At 45.1% G+C, this 13,741-nt stretch overlaps 1 protein-coding gene across 1 annotated transcript in view; it reads right to left on the minus strand.

Annotated features, from left to right (window-relative positions):
* The window catches only part of smurf2 (SMAD specific E3 ubiquitin protein ligase 2), a 68,910-nt gene that overhangs the window by 25,116 nt on the left and 30,053 nt on the right, over nucleotides 1–13,741 (minus strand). Inside the window, exons 2-8 of the mRNA XM_084072700.1 lie at nucleotides 13,054–13,092; nucleotides 10,398–10,506; nucleotides 5,776–5,909; nucleotides 3,248–3,313; nucleotides 2,386–2,470; nucleotides 1,936–2,019; nucleotides 67–281 (exon numbers count right to left, since the gene is read on the minus strand). Coding sequence (XP_083928826.1) covers nucleotides 67–281; nucleotides 1,936–2,019; nucleotides 2,386–2,470; nucleotides 3,248–3,313; nucleotides 5,776–5,909; nucleotides 10,398–10,506; nucleotides 13,054–13,092 — 732 coding nt within the window. The remainder of the gene's footprint in view (nucleotides 1–66; nucleotides 282–1,935; nucleotides 2,020–2,385; nucleotides 2,471–3,247; nucleotides 3,314–5,775; nucleotides 5,910–10,397; nucleotides 10,507–13,053; nucleotides 13,093–13,741) is intronic.

The following is a 13,741-nucleotide window of genomic DNA, read 5'->3' on the forward strand; positions in this document are numbered from 1 at the left end:
ATTTACAGGAACTGCATGCATTGAGGTGCTTATCCACGTTATGTGTCCGAACACACTGCAACTCACCGTAACCCTCCGGCAGGTCGGGGGGCGTGTGCAGGTGCGTTCTGCTCATGTAGTTGCGGTGCCTTTGAGAGCGCACGCGTCTCTCCTGGGCACGCTGGTCACTGGACGGCACGACGCTGGTGGGCGGGGGCGTGGCCCCGTTCGTGCTGATGGGCGTGTTCTCGTCCACGATGCAGCTCAGGGGGCGGCCGGGGCTGGAGTACTCCGACGCCGGCCTAGACATACACAGAGAGAGAGAGAGAGAGAGTAAGAAAGAAAGAAAGAAAGAGAGCAAAGGAGGACAGGAAGGAAGGATAGAAGAGTTGCTTGAAAACCAAAGCTGCAACCATTTGTGATCATGTTTTAGGTTTATTTTTAGGCTATGTAATGTTATGTAAATGTATTCCACCGTTCGTCTGTTTTTCTGATTTTATGTTTTGTGTGAGGACTGCGGATGAAAATTAGCATCGTTGCTAAATGCTCTGTCCTGTCTAAATAAACAAATAAAGTAAAGTAAAGAACACATAGCACACACATTCATCCTTGAACATAATACACTGTGGACTGACTCTGTATGATTTGCTGGCTCATGTATCAATTATGCATGAATTTGACATTGGTCCAGCCATAGATATAAAATAGTACAAAGAGCACAGTGCCCTAATTCTGTGTTGACAGAACCTATTTTGCTGTGCGATCTGATCTGCTCTAGAATCTAGATAATATTCAATCCTATAGCCAACAAATCTTGTCATTTAATGATAGCTATTAGATAGCCTGGGTAAACTTAATTAACAGCACAGCTATTTAATGTTATCGTTAACCCCCCCATGGAAATGTCCCTTCTATACCTTTCTATTTCTATGATTCCAACAGTATACAAATACAGGCATGCAAACAGCCCCGAGGTGAAAAAGGTGACAACATGTTGGGGTTTTTTTCAGTTCAGGTGTCACACAATTGCCCTATTTGGATTCAAAACGGCTATTGTTGCTGAAAAGCTACAAGTTTGCATGTCTGCAAATAGCAATGCCTTCTCCGATACAGAACAGCACACCTTGCACTTTCACGTTAGCATTAATGCCGCCTTTATGTTAATTCCTGACACCCAGAGACGAGAGACACCACACCAACAATCTGTGGACCTAGGCTGACAAATATAAACACAATTTGACTATGTTTATATCCAAGCTGTGTGATATCATTTGTGAGAGTTAAACATTAAAACCTCTTCGTTCAGACTATAGTCAAAGGTACACAGACACACCAGTTCCAAAACAGCCACTTGTCTGCTGACCTCATGGACAACAGCTGGTGTATTTGCTGTAACATTTGAGGCACGCACACACAGCTGTGTGATGTGCTGGAATGAGACTACCATAATAATAGGAAGACAGCTGATAAGGACAGTAGGGAAAGCAGCGAGAGAGCAAGAGACAGAAAGAGAGGTTAAGAGAAAGGCTGCGGCCAAACTCTCTTCCTCTCTGCCCCCTCCTCCTCATCACTGTCGCCTCTCTTATCAGCCCTGTGACTCCAGTCCGGAGAGTAAAGGGAACTTGTGTTTCTTTTTTTGGGCACCTAAGTTGGTGCAACCCACTCCCACGCTGATTGGACAGAGCATTATGACATCACCTTGTATCGTGAAGTTCATGCAGGCTTCATGATAGTTTAGCTCACGTATAATGCTAGATTATCCAACATAGTGCCAAAGTGAGGCGACAAGAACACGTCTCAGCTTCACAACACTGGCTGTAAAGCCTCTCCCACTGCGTGGTGCATGTGATGTGCATTCACCTGATAGGACTCTCCCATTGTGTGGTGCACTGTGCACTCGCCTGGTAGGCCTTTCCCACAGTGCGATGTGTGTACTGTTTCACTGTGCACTCTCACCTGGTAGGCCTCTCCCACTGTGTGGTGCGTGTGATGTGGTTCAAGTACTGGATTCGTCCAGACGCCGTCCTCCTCTCTTCCCACCTTGGCAGCAGAAAACAGACACACACACACAGAAACACACACACACACACACACACACACACACACACACACACACACACACACACACACACACACACACACACACACACACACACACACACACACACACACACACACACACACACACACACACACACACACACACACACACACACACACAGAGCAGTGAGACATGGTTTTAACACAGCTGCAGAACAGAACCTCCATTGGCGGAGTTCTGCCTGATCACATTGCAAATATATTCCAGAATGTATTTAGCCTATCTCTGCGCTACGAGGGCAGTGCACATTGTTTTGTGTCTGTGTGAGTGTGTGTGTGTGTGTGGGGGGGGGTTATCCAACTCACCCGTCTGGCAGATCGTTGTCAAACAGCCGGCTGCAATCCACCACTGGTCCGCCTGTGCCAATCCGATCCCTGGACTGCAGGCTCACTAGATCCACACATGGTGGACAGATGTACACACAAACGCACACACACACACACACACACACACACACACACACACACACACACACACACACACACACACACACACACACACACACACACACACACACACACACACACACACACATTACTAGACAGCACAATACACTCACAGGGCACAGATATCATATGGGGCAGGACAGTGCAGAGCAATAAAGCTTTATGAATCGCAGGAACAGGGCCTAGAAGCTGTCAGTGGGGTGCCTTGTGGGGGCCAATCTCCTTCTGAGGAGCGTGTCTGGTATAGCTGAATTCTACTCTTCATGAAGTCTTTGTATTTTACTTTACACTATGGCCATAATGTAAAACAATGCTACATTGCTGGCCAACTGTGGGCTCCTGGGTGATGTTATGTAGCCAGGGAACATTTGTATCAACATTTGAGTGGCTTGTGTGAAGCCCCATTTCAAAATTCTACAAGCTACCCAACGTGTTGCATTGGGAATGCGTTCTGAGCTTGTAGACCTGCTATTTTTGCTATTTGAAAAAAAGTAGTATATTTTTTAATGGAATTACATCTTTTGCATGTAATGACATGCCAAAACAGGAATGTCAGTATTAATGTGGCTGGTATAAAGCCTAATTTATTCTTCGTTGTACCATAGTGCTGCATGCCGAAAATAAAGGTAATAATTAGTCTTAAGCGCAGTTCCATTTGGGGTCATTAGTCAATGAGTGAGAACATAGTAATTAATCCACTTCAACCATCCTCTGTACTCACCAACTATCTGGCCTCGCACTGTGTCACTGTCATTGGGGCTCAGCTTGTTCAAGTCCAGTCTCTGGTCTGTCGAAGGAAGAAAGGGGGGGAGAGAGAGAGATGAAGAGGAGAGAGGTGATCGTAGAGAGCAGCGAAGCAAAGTAAGGAAGCCAAGAGGGAGAGAGAGAGAAAGAGAATGGCAAATCAATAGATGAAAGGGCAGAGAGAGATAGAGAGAGACAGAGAAAGCTGGATCGATCAGTGTCTGAGAGAGACACATGTAAACCAGCACGTGCTGGGAGGGGTTTTTCTTTTTCTCCCCCCTATGGACAAGTCCCATCGCTCTGTATCATTTACATCAGCCAGACGATTCCTCTCTCTCCCTCTCTAGACCACGACTGGACCTGTATATATGATGTACCAGAACAGATGTTCTGGCTCTGCGAGGAGGCAGCCACAGGGCCGTAGAAGTTAAAAAAGAAAAAGCACAATAAAAGAAAGCTCATTGAGCCGATCGGTATAGAGGGAGCAGTGGTCAGAGGTCAAACATTTGACAAATGTCAGTACAAAGCCAGCACTATTCCACTCAGTCTGAGCACGGACGCGAACCCCTCTGCCAAACTCTGGAAAGTCTTTGTCTTCTCAACCGAGTCTGGGAATGAGAAAAGTTAAGAAAGAGAGAGAATTGTGGAGGAGGATTGGGACAGATGGGGGGGTGGGGGGCAAAAATATGTCAGGAATACCAAGTTGCCTGCAGACATGAGAAATGCCACTATCTGTTCTGTGCTCTGTTGTCTGACTGTCGCGCAGAACCGCTCAGGATGTCAGTCTAGACTAAACAGGCAGCGGGGAAAAAAAAGACACAACACTCGAAACAGTTTTGTGACGAGACTGGCCCGGGGTCAGTAGCCCGCGGAGAAAACGCAAAGCACACACAGATGGACAGAAAAAATAACAATACACAAGCTTATAAAAGAATACCTGCACATACGTACAGTATGTCTGAATACATGCAGTTATATATACACACAATAGCCAAATCGTGACCAATGCCTGTGGATGGCAGACGGAAACAGCTGGCAAAGATGCTAAAGAAAAGAAAAAGAATGACAAAACCATAGTGAGAGAGAGAGACCACAACACAAGACCGATCTGTGCTTACACTCAAATAGCCATACAATTATGCATGTCTGGGTGAAATGGCCGGTTGTCTAGATCGACAGACGGAGATAGGCAGAGCTTAGTCACTGCAGAGTGTGTGTGTGTGTGTGTGTGTGTGCGTGTGTGCTGCCAGTCTATGCGGAAAGACAGGGGGGGTAAGGAAATGCAGCAGCAAACCGCTCACAGCTGTGGAGTGTGGTTCAGGTTTCCTGTGCCGCTCCAGGAAAACAACAGTGTCAGCGGCTTCTAGTAAAAAGGCAGTGGGACTCTCTTCCTTTTGGCTCGAATGTGAGGCCGCAGGTACGAGTCACTACTACAGGCCACTCTCTATGATAGGATATGTCATACCTTAGCTAACAACTAATTTTATCCCATTAGCGTCTTTTAATGGCAATCGCAGGGTGACAGTGATTGTTTCGTCCTGTTCTTGCGTGCGTGGGTGCGTGCGTGCGTGAACCCTCTCGCACCCTGGTCTGCACTCCGTCAGGCCTAGGGTGGGAGACACCCTCCGTCACTTAGCCCTGACAGGGAAGCTGCGTTATTAGCATCTGGCTTGTCTCACTGGGCCAAGTAGGACTTTCCTCACACTAAAAGCCTAGCAGCTGGGAGAAGAGGGGGATTGAAGATAAAAGCTTAAAGATTATTGTTGATAACTACTGTATAAGGTCTCCATGCGTTCATTCTGCATCTGTACTGCAGCCAATTCTTCTCATGAAAGCTACCGTACAGAGAAATTAGCATAGCGGTAGTTCAAATCTCTCACCTCTCAGCCAAGTGACACACCGGACCGTTCTCTGAAAAGCATCAGACAGCATCGCGGTTGTATGCCTGCCAACAGTTGCAGTCTACATCCATGTCTGTCCACGCTCATAGTTATGTAGTGAAGACTTTAATGGAATTTAATGAATGTGTTTTGTGAGGTCACAGTGCCCTTGAGTTGACATTTGACACCACCTAATTCTAATCAGTTCATCCTTTAGTCCAAGTGAACGTTTGTGCCAAATGCCATGAAATTTCCTCGAGGCGATCCTGAGCTATTGAGTTCACAAGGTTGGGACATATGTATGTACACATATCGGTACGTATGTAAACATAATGCTTCTGGCCACCGGCTGTGTGCCAGCACTGAGGCATAAAAAAGGTAGAGCCGTCTGAAATGTCTTCCAAATAAGTCCACCTGGGGCTGGAGCAGTCCAGTGTAACAGAGGTTTTATCAAGCTAGTGGCAAAACATGGGTTGTAAAATTCACATCAACACAAATTGCATACACTGTAAAATACTTAGTGTTAAATTCAAATCCCTCTTTGGAGTTTAATTAACACTGAGGATTTTACTGTGTGCGCACACACTACCAGAAAGACAGACAGGTCAATCATGTGGATCCTTACAGCCTGTGTCTTTGAGGCGGTTGATGGCGTTGGACAGGAGGCGGACACAGCCCAGGAAGCCTGCCCCTTGCTTTTTGTGGATCTTCTTGTGGTTCCACACGCTGATGGTGATGGAGTCCGATTTACCGATATACCTGAGGGGCGAGAGAGAGCAAGAGAGGATGGAGAGTGGACACTATCAATATAATGGTATTATTGACATAATTTCTGGTGACAACAATGAAGATCAGAATGAGACGAGTGACAAACCGCTTCTAAAAAAAACGGAAAGATAAATGTGGGCACACTTTTCTCTACTGTCCAGTAAATTAAAACTAACAACCAAAACTCAACATGTATTATTCCTAGAATGGCATAACGAGAAGTTTTCATAAATGTGGAAAAGAGGTTACATTAGTCAACTTATTATAGACGACATCTGACCCAAAGACATCCCCGTCTGAGCAAGCCAGTCCACGAGAAACATTTACCATTTACACACAGTATGTTTGTGGCTTTGTTTGCAACTCTCCCATCTTCATCTTCATTAGTGTAATTGCAGTATTGGATAAACTGTGGGAAAGTTTTGTCACTCAAATAACAGACAGAAATGCTATGGGTACAATGTGACCGCACTTAGCACAGTAGGGGAATTACTGGCGCCACTTGTAGCGTAGACGAGGAGACTGACCGATGTGCTCGATCAATAACCGTAGTATGGATGAAAACGGGAACATCCAGGCAGACATTTCTCTTTCTGCTGTGTGTGGAGACAGCTTAATCAAGTTACTCTCGTAATAAGAGTTAACTGCAACAATCAGGTTATATTGCGTGTGTGCAAACATTGTCACTGGATGAAGGATTTGGTGGGGAGACGTCTAGATGAGCCTGACAGACAGGAGACGAACGTTAACGACCGAGCCATATTATCCCCCGTCTGACTCGGTCTGTCTCCTACAGTAAATTGTCTTTCCCCTCCTCTATTTTGCTCATTTCTCTCTCTTTCCTTTCTTCCATGAAGAAGCGCGTCGTGGTCGGGTGGGTTCCCCTCCTTCGGTGTAAAACTAATCATCCATGGAGCACGCGGACCACATCCCAACTGTAATTATCACGCTGCAATCGACAGGGATGTGAAACAATGGGGTGTGAGTAAGGCGTCTGGACAGTTTGAGTTAATGCCAAATGCCTGTCTGGGTGGTGGGGGGGTGTATGAGCTGGACAGACGTGAGGGGAAGCGGTGCAATCAAACCCAGGTGATCTGGAATGCTCTCTCTGTGTAATATAATTCATTAGTCTGCCGGAGATTTCTCTAATGACACTCAAAGGCAATAATCACACACATGCCGAGCAGCGGGGAATGTGTACGGAAAAAAGAAAGGGTTGGGGTGGCGAGGGGTTGAGGGTGCAAGGCAGCAGATTAAAAACACTCGCCTGGACTTTTGAAATTAAGCCTATTGTATTTGTAGATCACATTTGTGTTAAGAGACACCATTGTCCCCGTCAATCTAATATTTCCTCTCAGGGCCACAGCGTGCAGCACCTGGTCAAAATGACAGAAAATGCACCGAGTTCCACCACTCTGAAGGCTGCTAATGGTTTTGTTCCAGTTTTCATTCCTTCTGTATTTCATTCCTTCTGACCGCCAGAGGCAGTGTTTTCAACACCTGGATATCCAGGTGTTGAAAACACTGCCTCTGGCGGTCATCCGGAATTCATAGAACCTTAGTTATATGCATAACTCTCACTTTCAATCATTATCTACCTGACACATTTCAGTGATAATCCTCAAATTAAGTATTAGTGTAGTCTAGTGCAACAGTTCCGCCATCAAACACAACCCTATACCCAAAGAAAGGTGTTGTTTCAACAGCATGATATAGCATTTGCACAATACACAGAACCCGATGGAACTGGCTACACTACAGTATTTAACTGATGGAATGCGCTATTAAAGACCCAGTGACATGCTAGAAATTATGACATTTGCTTCTACATATCACGTGTTTCCTGTAAAAACAGTATAATGGGGTGGGACGTCATGGATATTGATTGGCAGTTATAGTAGCCAACAGGACTCCATAAAAACAAGCGTTTCACCCAGAGACGGCACATTACAGCTTGCATTTGAACGGTCTTGTTGTCATGCTAAACTAGCTTAACAAAAACGGAAACTAGTCAATAACCAAATGTAATGACCCGAATTCTGTTCATCTGAAGAACAGTTCATGACAAAGGATATTCAAGGAATTACTCCTTATTTACAGCAAAATCATGTTGAAATGAATTTTACATCACGTTGGAAAGGGACTGATCAAATTGAAGACACATCACAGTCATGGTGTTACATAAAATAAACATATATACCATCCTAAATGACCAAAAGAACACCATGATACAACACTACACATAATGCCCACAACATAATCCTATAACGTGCTCCCATATTGAACCAACAACAAAATAATAAAAAACACAATAACATAACATAACAAAATCTTACTTCACCCTATAGCCACCTAAGCTAAGCTAAGAAAACCGGAAGCTAAAACATTGTTTAATAACCCAATCTTTGCTTTAATGCAAGATTAAGCCTTCAAGAGACATCACATCTGATAACCCCGTGGTTGAGGTTAGCAAACAGACTTCTCATCACAGGTGTTTTATTTAATGCTAATTAAAGCAATTTTCCAAGCCACCCCCTATGAAACAAATGGAGAATGTATGGGAGATTCGGAACCACTGTCCACTGTGTCCCTATTTCGGGCATGTCATCACACAGATGAACATCTTTCATTTTCTTCAAAACATTTAAAAGATTTTCAAAATAATTCAACATTTTGTAAAAAATGACCCATTTACAAGCTCCCATGTCCCATTGAGCTTAAAGATCTTATTTTATTGCAATTTGACGTACGATTAAGTATATAGGGCTTAAATGGTTAAAGCCAAGGCCTGCAGTACTTCACATACTTGGAACAGGCAGCGTCAGGAGGAGAAGCCAGGCAGGTTGCCAGCTAGACTTTGTCTGCTATCCTTGGCATGTCTGCCACTTCCTGCAACAATGCTGACAGGTCAGAGTTCACAAGCCAGTCTACTGGCTTGAACTGACCACTGAAACCATGTGCCTGGACCGCACTCTGACGTTTCAATGGTGCACTTGCAAACACAAACACACACAGACAAATACTGGCTCTCCCCACCCTCACATGAGCACACACAACAAATGGAAACAAAGAGTCACTGCCAGCAGCCTTTTAAATGCAGTTGGCTGTATTGTTAACACCAGGTGTTGCAGTCACTATTTTAATAAGTGTGCGCCAGCCAGCCAGCTAGAGCTGCTCTCTCAGTCAATTAAGACTTCTCTCCTCTCCAACACACCACCTGAGAGTCCTTCCGCTGGCCAGAGAGTAAACACGCACATACACATACGCACACGCACGCACACGCACACGCACACACACACACACACACACACACACACACACACACACACACACAGGGCACTGTGATGTTTAACTCATCACTGGCACAGAAAACACTCCTGCAGTTTCCACATAAACTCCAGTCCGCTCAGCTCACTGGCTCTCGGGAGAGATTGGAGAGGAGAGCTCCACACGGCCACAGGTCCATGTTCTCCTATCCATCAATCTGAGGTCACTCCACACTGTGCCTCTGAGGGGCAGTGGATGTATGGAAGTGTGTGTGTGTGTGTGTGTGTGTGTGTGTGTGTGTGTGTGTGTGTGTGTGTGTGTGTGTGTGTGTGTGTGTGTGTGTGTGTGTGTGTGTGTGTGTGTGTGTGTGTGTGTGTGTGTGTGTGTGTTTCTCTCCTGTCAAACGTGACATGAACAGCTAATTAAACAGCCATGTAGGGAGAGGGGGGTCCCGTATCCTGAGCAACCAAACAAACGGAGACATGTGCTTCCTCTTTCTGTTGGCTGGGCGTGACGGCTGGATAAACACCGAGCAAATACTGGAAACTTTCACTCTCGCTTTTCAACTCGTGCACACTCACTTTCACTCCTTTTTTCCAGGTCACTTTCACAGGACAAGCAGTCTGTGCGAAAGGCAACAAGACATGCACGTGTTTCTGTCCGTGGGGGAAAATACTATCGTGCTGACCTGCCCCCCCCCCCCCATGCAACATGCATTAAGTGATGCATTAAGGAGATTTTTTTTTTAGCCTGTGATTGCTAGGTCTATAGAATGATGTAATTATTGGGTCACTAAGTAAGTGAGAGGCCTGGTGTAAACAAGGGTTCCTTTTGGCCCCGGCTGCAGACACTTCTCTGTGTGCTCTCTTAGCTAAGTCAAATAAAGAAAAGTACATCATAAAGAGCTCAAAATAGTCAAGGCGGTTGCACTGATAGATGAGTGGATGCAGGCTGCCGGCAACGCTGAGCTCAAGTCTTTGGTTAGGCGGAAGGTATTCTTGTAAAAAAAAAAGGAGGACAAATGTGCTCATTCCGCCTTCAGAGCAGATGTTGGAGAGCGAGGCGGCGAGGGAGGTACAGGTCAGGATGTTGTGGCAGGTGTGTGTGAGTTTGTGTGTGTGTGTGTGTGTGTGTGTGTGTGTGTGTGTGTGTGTGTGTGTGTGTGTGTGTGTGTGTGTGTGTGTGTGTGTGTGTGTTTGTGTGTGTGCTTACAGGTCGTAGTGTTGGTTCCACTTGGGGTCGAGTGTGTTCCTCACAGTGTCTGTAGAGTGGCATTGTCCTGAGCCGTCCACCACCACCTTAGCGAAGGGATCGGGGAGACCTGCGGGGAAGGAAATCACAACAAAACATAAACAACACATGGCTCCACCACACAACACGAGGGTCGGGGGGGGAACAAAACTCTAATTCAGACAATGAGGCAGGTCAATCTATCATTACTGAGACGACCAAACAAAAGACTTCTCTGGCTCTCAATGAGATGCGGGGCTTTGCGTGAACGCTGATGAATGACTATGTGTGACAAGGCCATGAATGAATGGCAACATGTGATAGCAGTGTGAACCCGAGCTGCTGCGTGACAGGTGGAGATGAGCTGCGCTGTCTCTAATGCCTGGGTGCCTTTAAACACTTAACGTGCTTTTCAGTACCATGGCCAAACAGGACTAGCTAGGGCTTCCCCGGTTCTTGGGTGTCAGTTTCCACCCTAGTCTAAAGTAACGTTTACATTTAAAAATGTATTTAGAATCTTGTTGCCAGTGGCCACACTTAGCTGACTGGATTATTGTTTTAACGACTTAAACCCTTTATACTTAGTTGACCGGGGTCCCCCAGGGCTGTATACTAGGTGCCAGGCTAGTATTTCACTTCACACACCAAATCTCTTTGACAAAAGTAGCTGATCTACAAGCTCACAATGCATCGTAATGTGAACCGTTGTGAGCTTGTAGATCTGCTATTTTATGCCAAATGTTCGTCCTAGAATAGGGATGCTAGGGTTAAAGTGGCCCTAGCAGGCCCCCACTCGGCCCTATGGTGGAAAAGCTTCCTGCTGACCGGTAGGACCTGCTGGGCGACATTCACCCGGTTGCAACAGTGCTGCGGCTGGGTTGGAGGCATGCGCACTTACTGGCATCAACAGATATCATGCATGCACTCACGCACAGACGCCACGTTGTGTGCACACAAAACAAAGACACAACTCAGACGGCTGCTTCTATATACTGTATCTATGGCAGTTCCTCTGCACCCACTCTCTGCCTGAGTATTTGCTCAGCTCCTGAACGCTGGAATGGGAAGAATGGGCACCACAGAAACCACCTGAGTGAGTGGGGGGGACCTTTACACACTCACCATGACAGCCACTCCAAAACATACCAAAACACACACACAACACTGTGGACATCTAACCCCAAGTGAGTCTCCCAGGTTAAAAATGAACTGGCTAGCTCAGGCTAAACGACAGTGGAAAAGTCTTCTAATTGGCTACACATTTAAGACATATGGGCTGTGTGCCAGGCCATGCTGCTGCATCTCGCTAGAACGCTGTGTTAAACCGTTACTATATACAGTATTTATATCGATATTAAATGTGCCGAGAATGGTTTTCTTTGTGATATTCAACTTCTTAAAAGTCATATTGATAAGAGAGTAAGATTCGCACACATGACTCCCCAATGTAGTGTATCAAATAGGCCTACTATGTGCTGCAATACGTAGTATAGCAGCATACGCTGAGACCCCCCACATGTGTTGCCACACAGACACTATATTCTGTAAAAAGCTCACAACGTGTTGCATGGCGATGTGCTGTGAGCTTGATCGATATAAATAGATCTGCTATTTTTTAAATGTTTTGAAAAAAGGTTGAATATTATTTGAATATTTATTTCAAAATAGGGCATAATAGGCCTCCCCCCCCCCGTGATCTTTGGTGGCCCCTCCCCCAAGAGGGGACTGGACCCCAGGTTGCGGAACACTGCTTTAAAAGCACTGGTTCTCAACCTTTTTCATTTCAAGGACCCCAATTTGATACAATATTTTTTATATCTGGGATCCCAATCTACACGGTAAATAATCCTCAGTGTTAATTTAACACTATGAGAGTGTACAAATAGTACCAATTGGACTCTTACAGGTCCATTTGGTTCCAAAGAAACACCAGCCAATATTGATAATATTACTTGGTGACTTTGACTGATGAAGGCAACATTCTCATCCAGCGAGTTCCCAGAGGACACATCCAATGGTAACACAGTGTGTTGGTGAAGGCTAGAGGCAGCTGGCAGCACGGGGGGGGGGGGGGGTAACCAGTGGTGGAAATTAAATATGCACATTTACTCAAGTAATGTACTTAAATACAATATCGAGTTGTTTTTTTTCACTTTACATGAGTATGTCCATTTTCCAATACTTTGTACTTCTACTCCAGAACATCTCAAAGGAAAATATTGTACTTTTTACTACAGTTATTTGAAAACGTTAGCTACTTTGCAGATTGAGAATAGTACAAGACATCCAATGAAGCCCTATTTTATACTTCGAAAATAGCCAATCTACAAGCTCGCAACGCGTCACATTGCGGCGTGTTGTGAACTTGTAGATCTGCTATTTTCAGTACTTTTACTGGTACTGTAAGTGTATTTTTGATGCCAATAATTGTGTACTTGTACTCAAGTGAAAGCTTGAATACTATTACTTGTAACAGAGTATATTTATATTGCTACTTTTAATTAAGTAAAAGATCTGAGTACTTGGCCGTGACTAACCCACATTTCTAATTATTTGTATTTCACAGTGCATACTTCAAAGGCACTGGCATGGGCCACCATAAAGAAACTACTACTATTTAAAAATGCAAGATACTTACGAAAGAAGTCTTTCTTCACCAAGTTTTTGGCACAGAGAACTGAAAGAAAGAAGAGAAGGGTGGGTGTTACTTAAATTGTGCAGACACCACTCACACATACTTGCTGTTGAAGGTTGCTGAAAGGGGATTGTTTGGTTCAGGACTGATGTGGGACGTTCTCATTATAGGAGCCTCTACAAACACAGACTAACATCAGATATGGATTGCACCATCCATCTCTCACCGTAGATCGCATTGCATTCACATTGCATGACATGACATCACATAAACAACAGCGGTGGTAGGCAGCTAGTGGTTGGCTGAGAACGAAGGCTTACAGGCCTAACAGCGAGCTGCTTGGTTGATCGGTATGTACTTTCTTTTGGCAAGCGACCTTAATGCCTCGTCGGCACACCTTACATTTTTATTGTATTGTCTGCGTAGAATCGGCAAGCTACAAAGCAATTCAAGTTGCATTCTTATTGCTCATAACAACTTTTCACCTTTTTTATACAGAGGGAGAGAATAGAATCTTTTCCCAGCCTTGTCACGGTTTCTGGAGGAAAGGAGTTGATCCTACAGATCCCCCTCTGGGGGCCACGGAGGCGGTTGCTGGGGCAATGAGGCAGAGACACTTATGCTGTGTTCACACTGGCAGCTACAAAGATACAATCTACCATTCATTTTCAATGGAAGCCAGCGACATGAA

The sequence above is a fragment of the Gymnoscopelus microlampas genome, assembly GCF_963454915.1.
Source record: "Gymnoscopelus microlampas genome assembly, chromosome: 11".
Classification (NCBI taxonomy): Eukaryota; Metazoa; Chordata; class Actinopteri; order Myctophiformes; family Myctophidae; genus Gymnoscopelus; species Gymnoscopelus microlampas.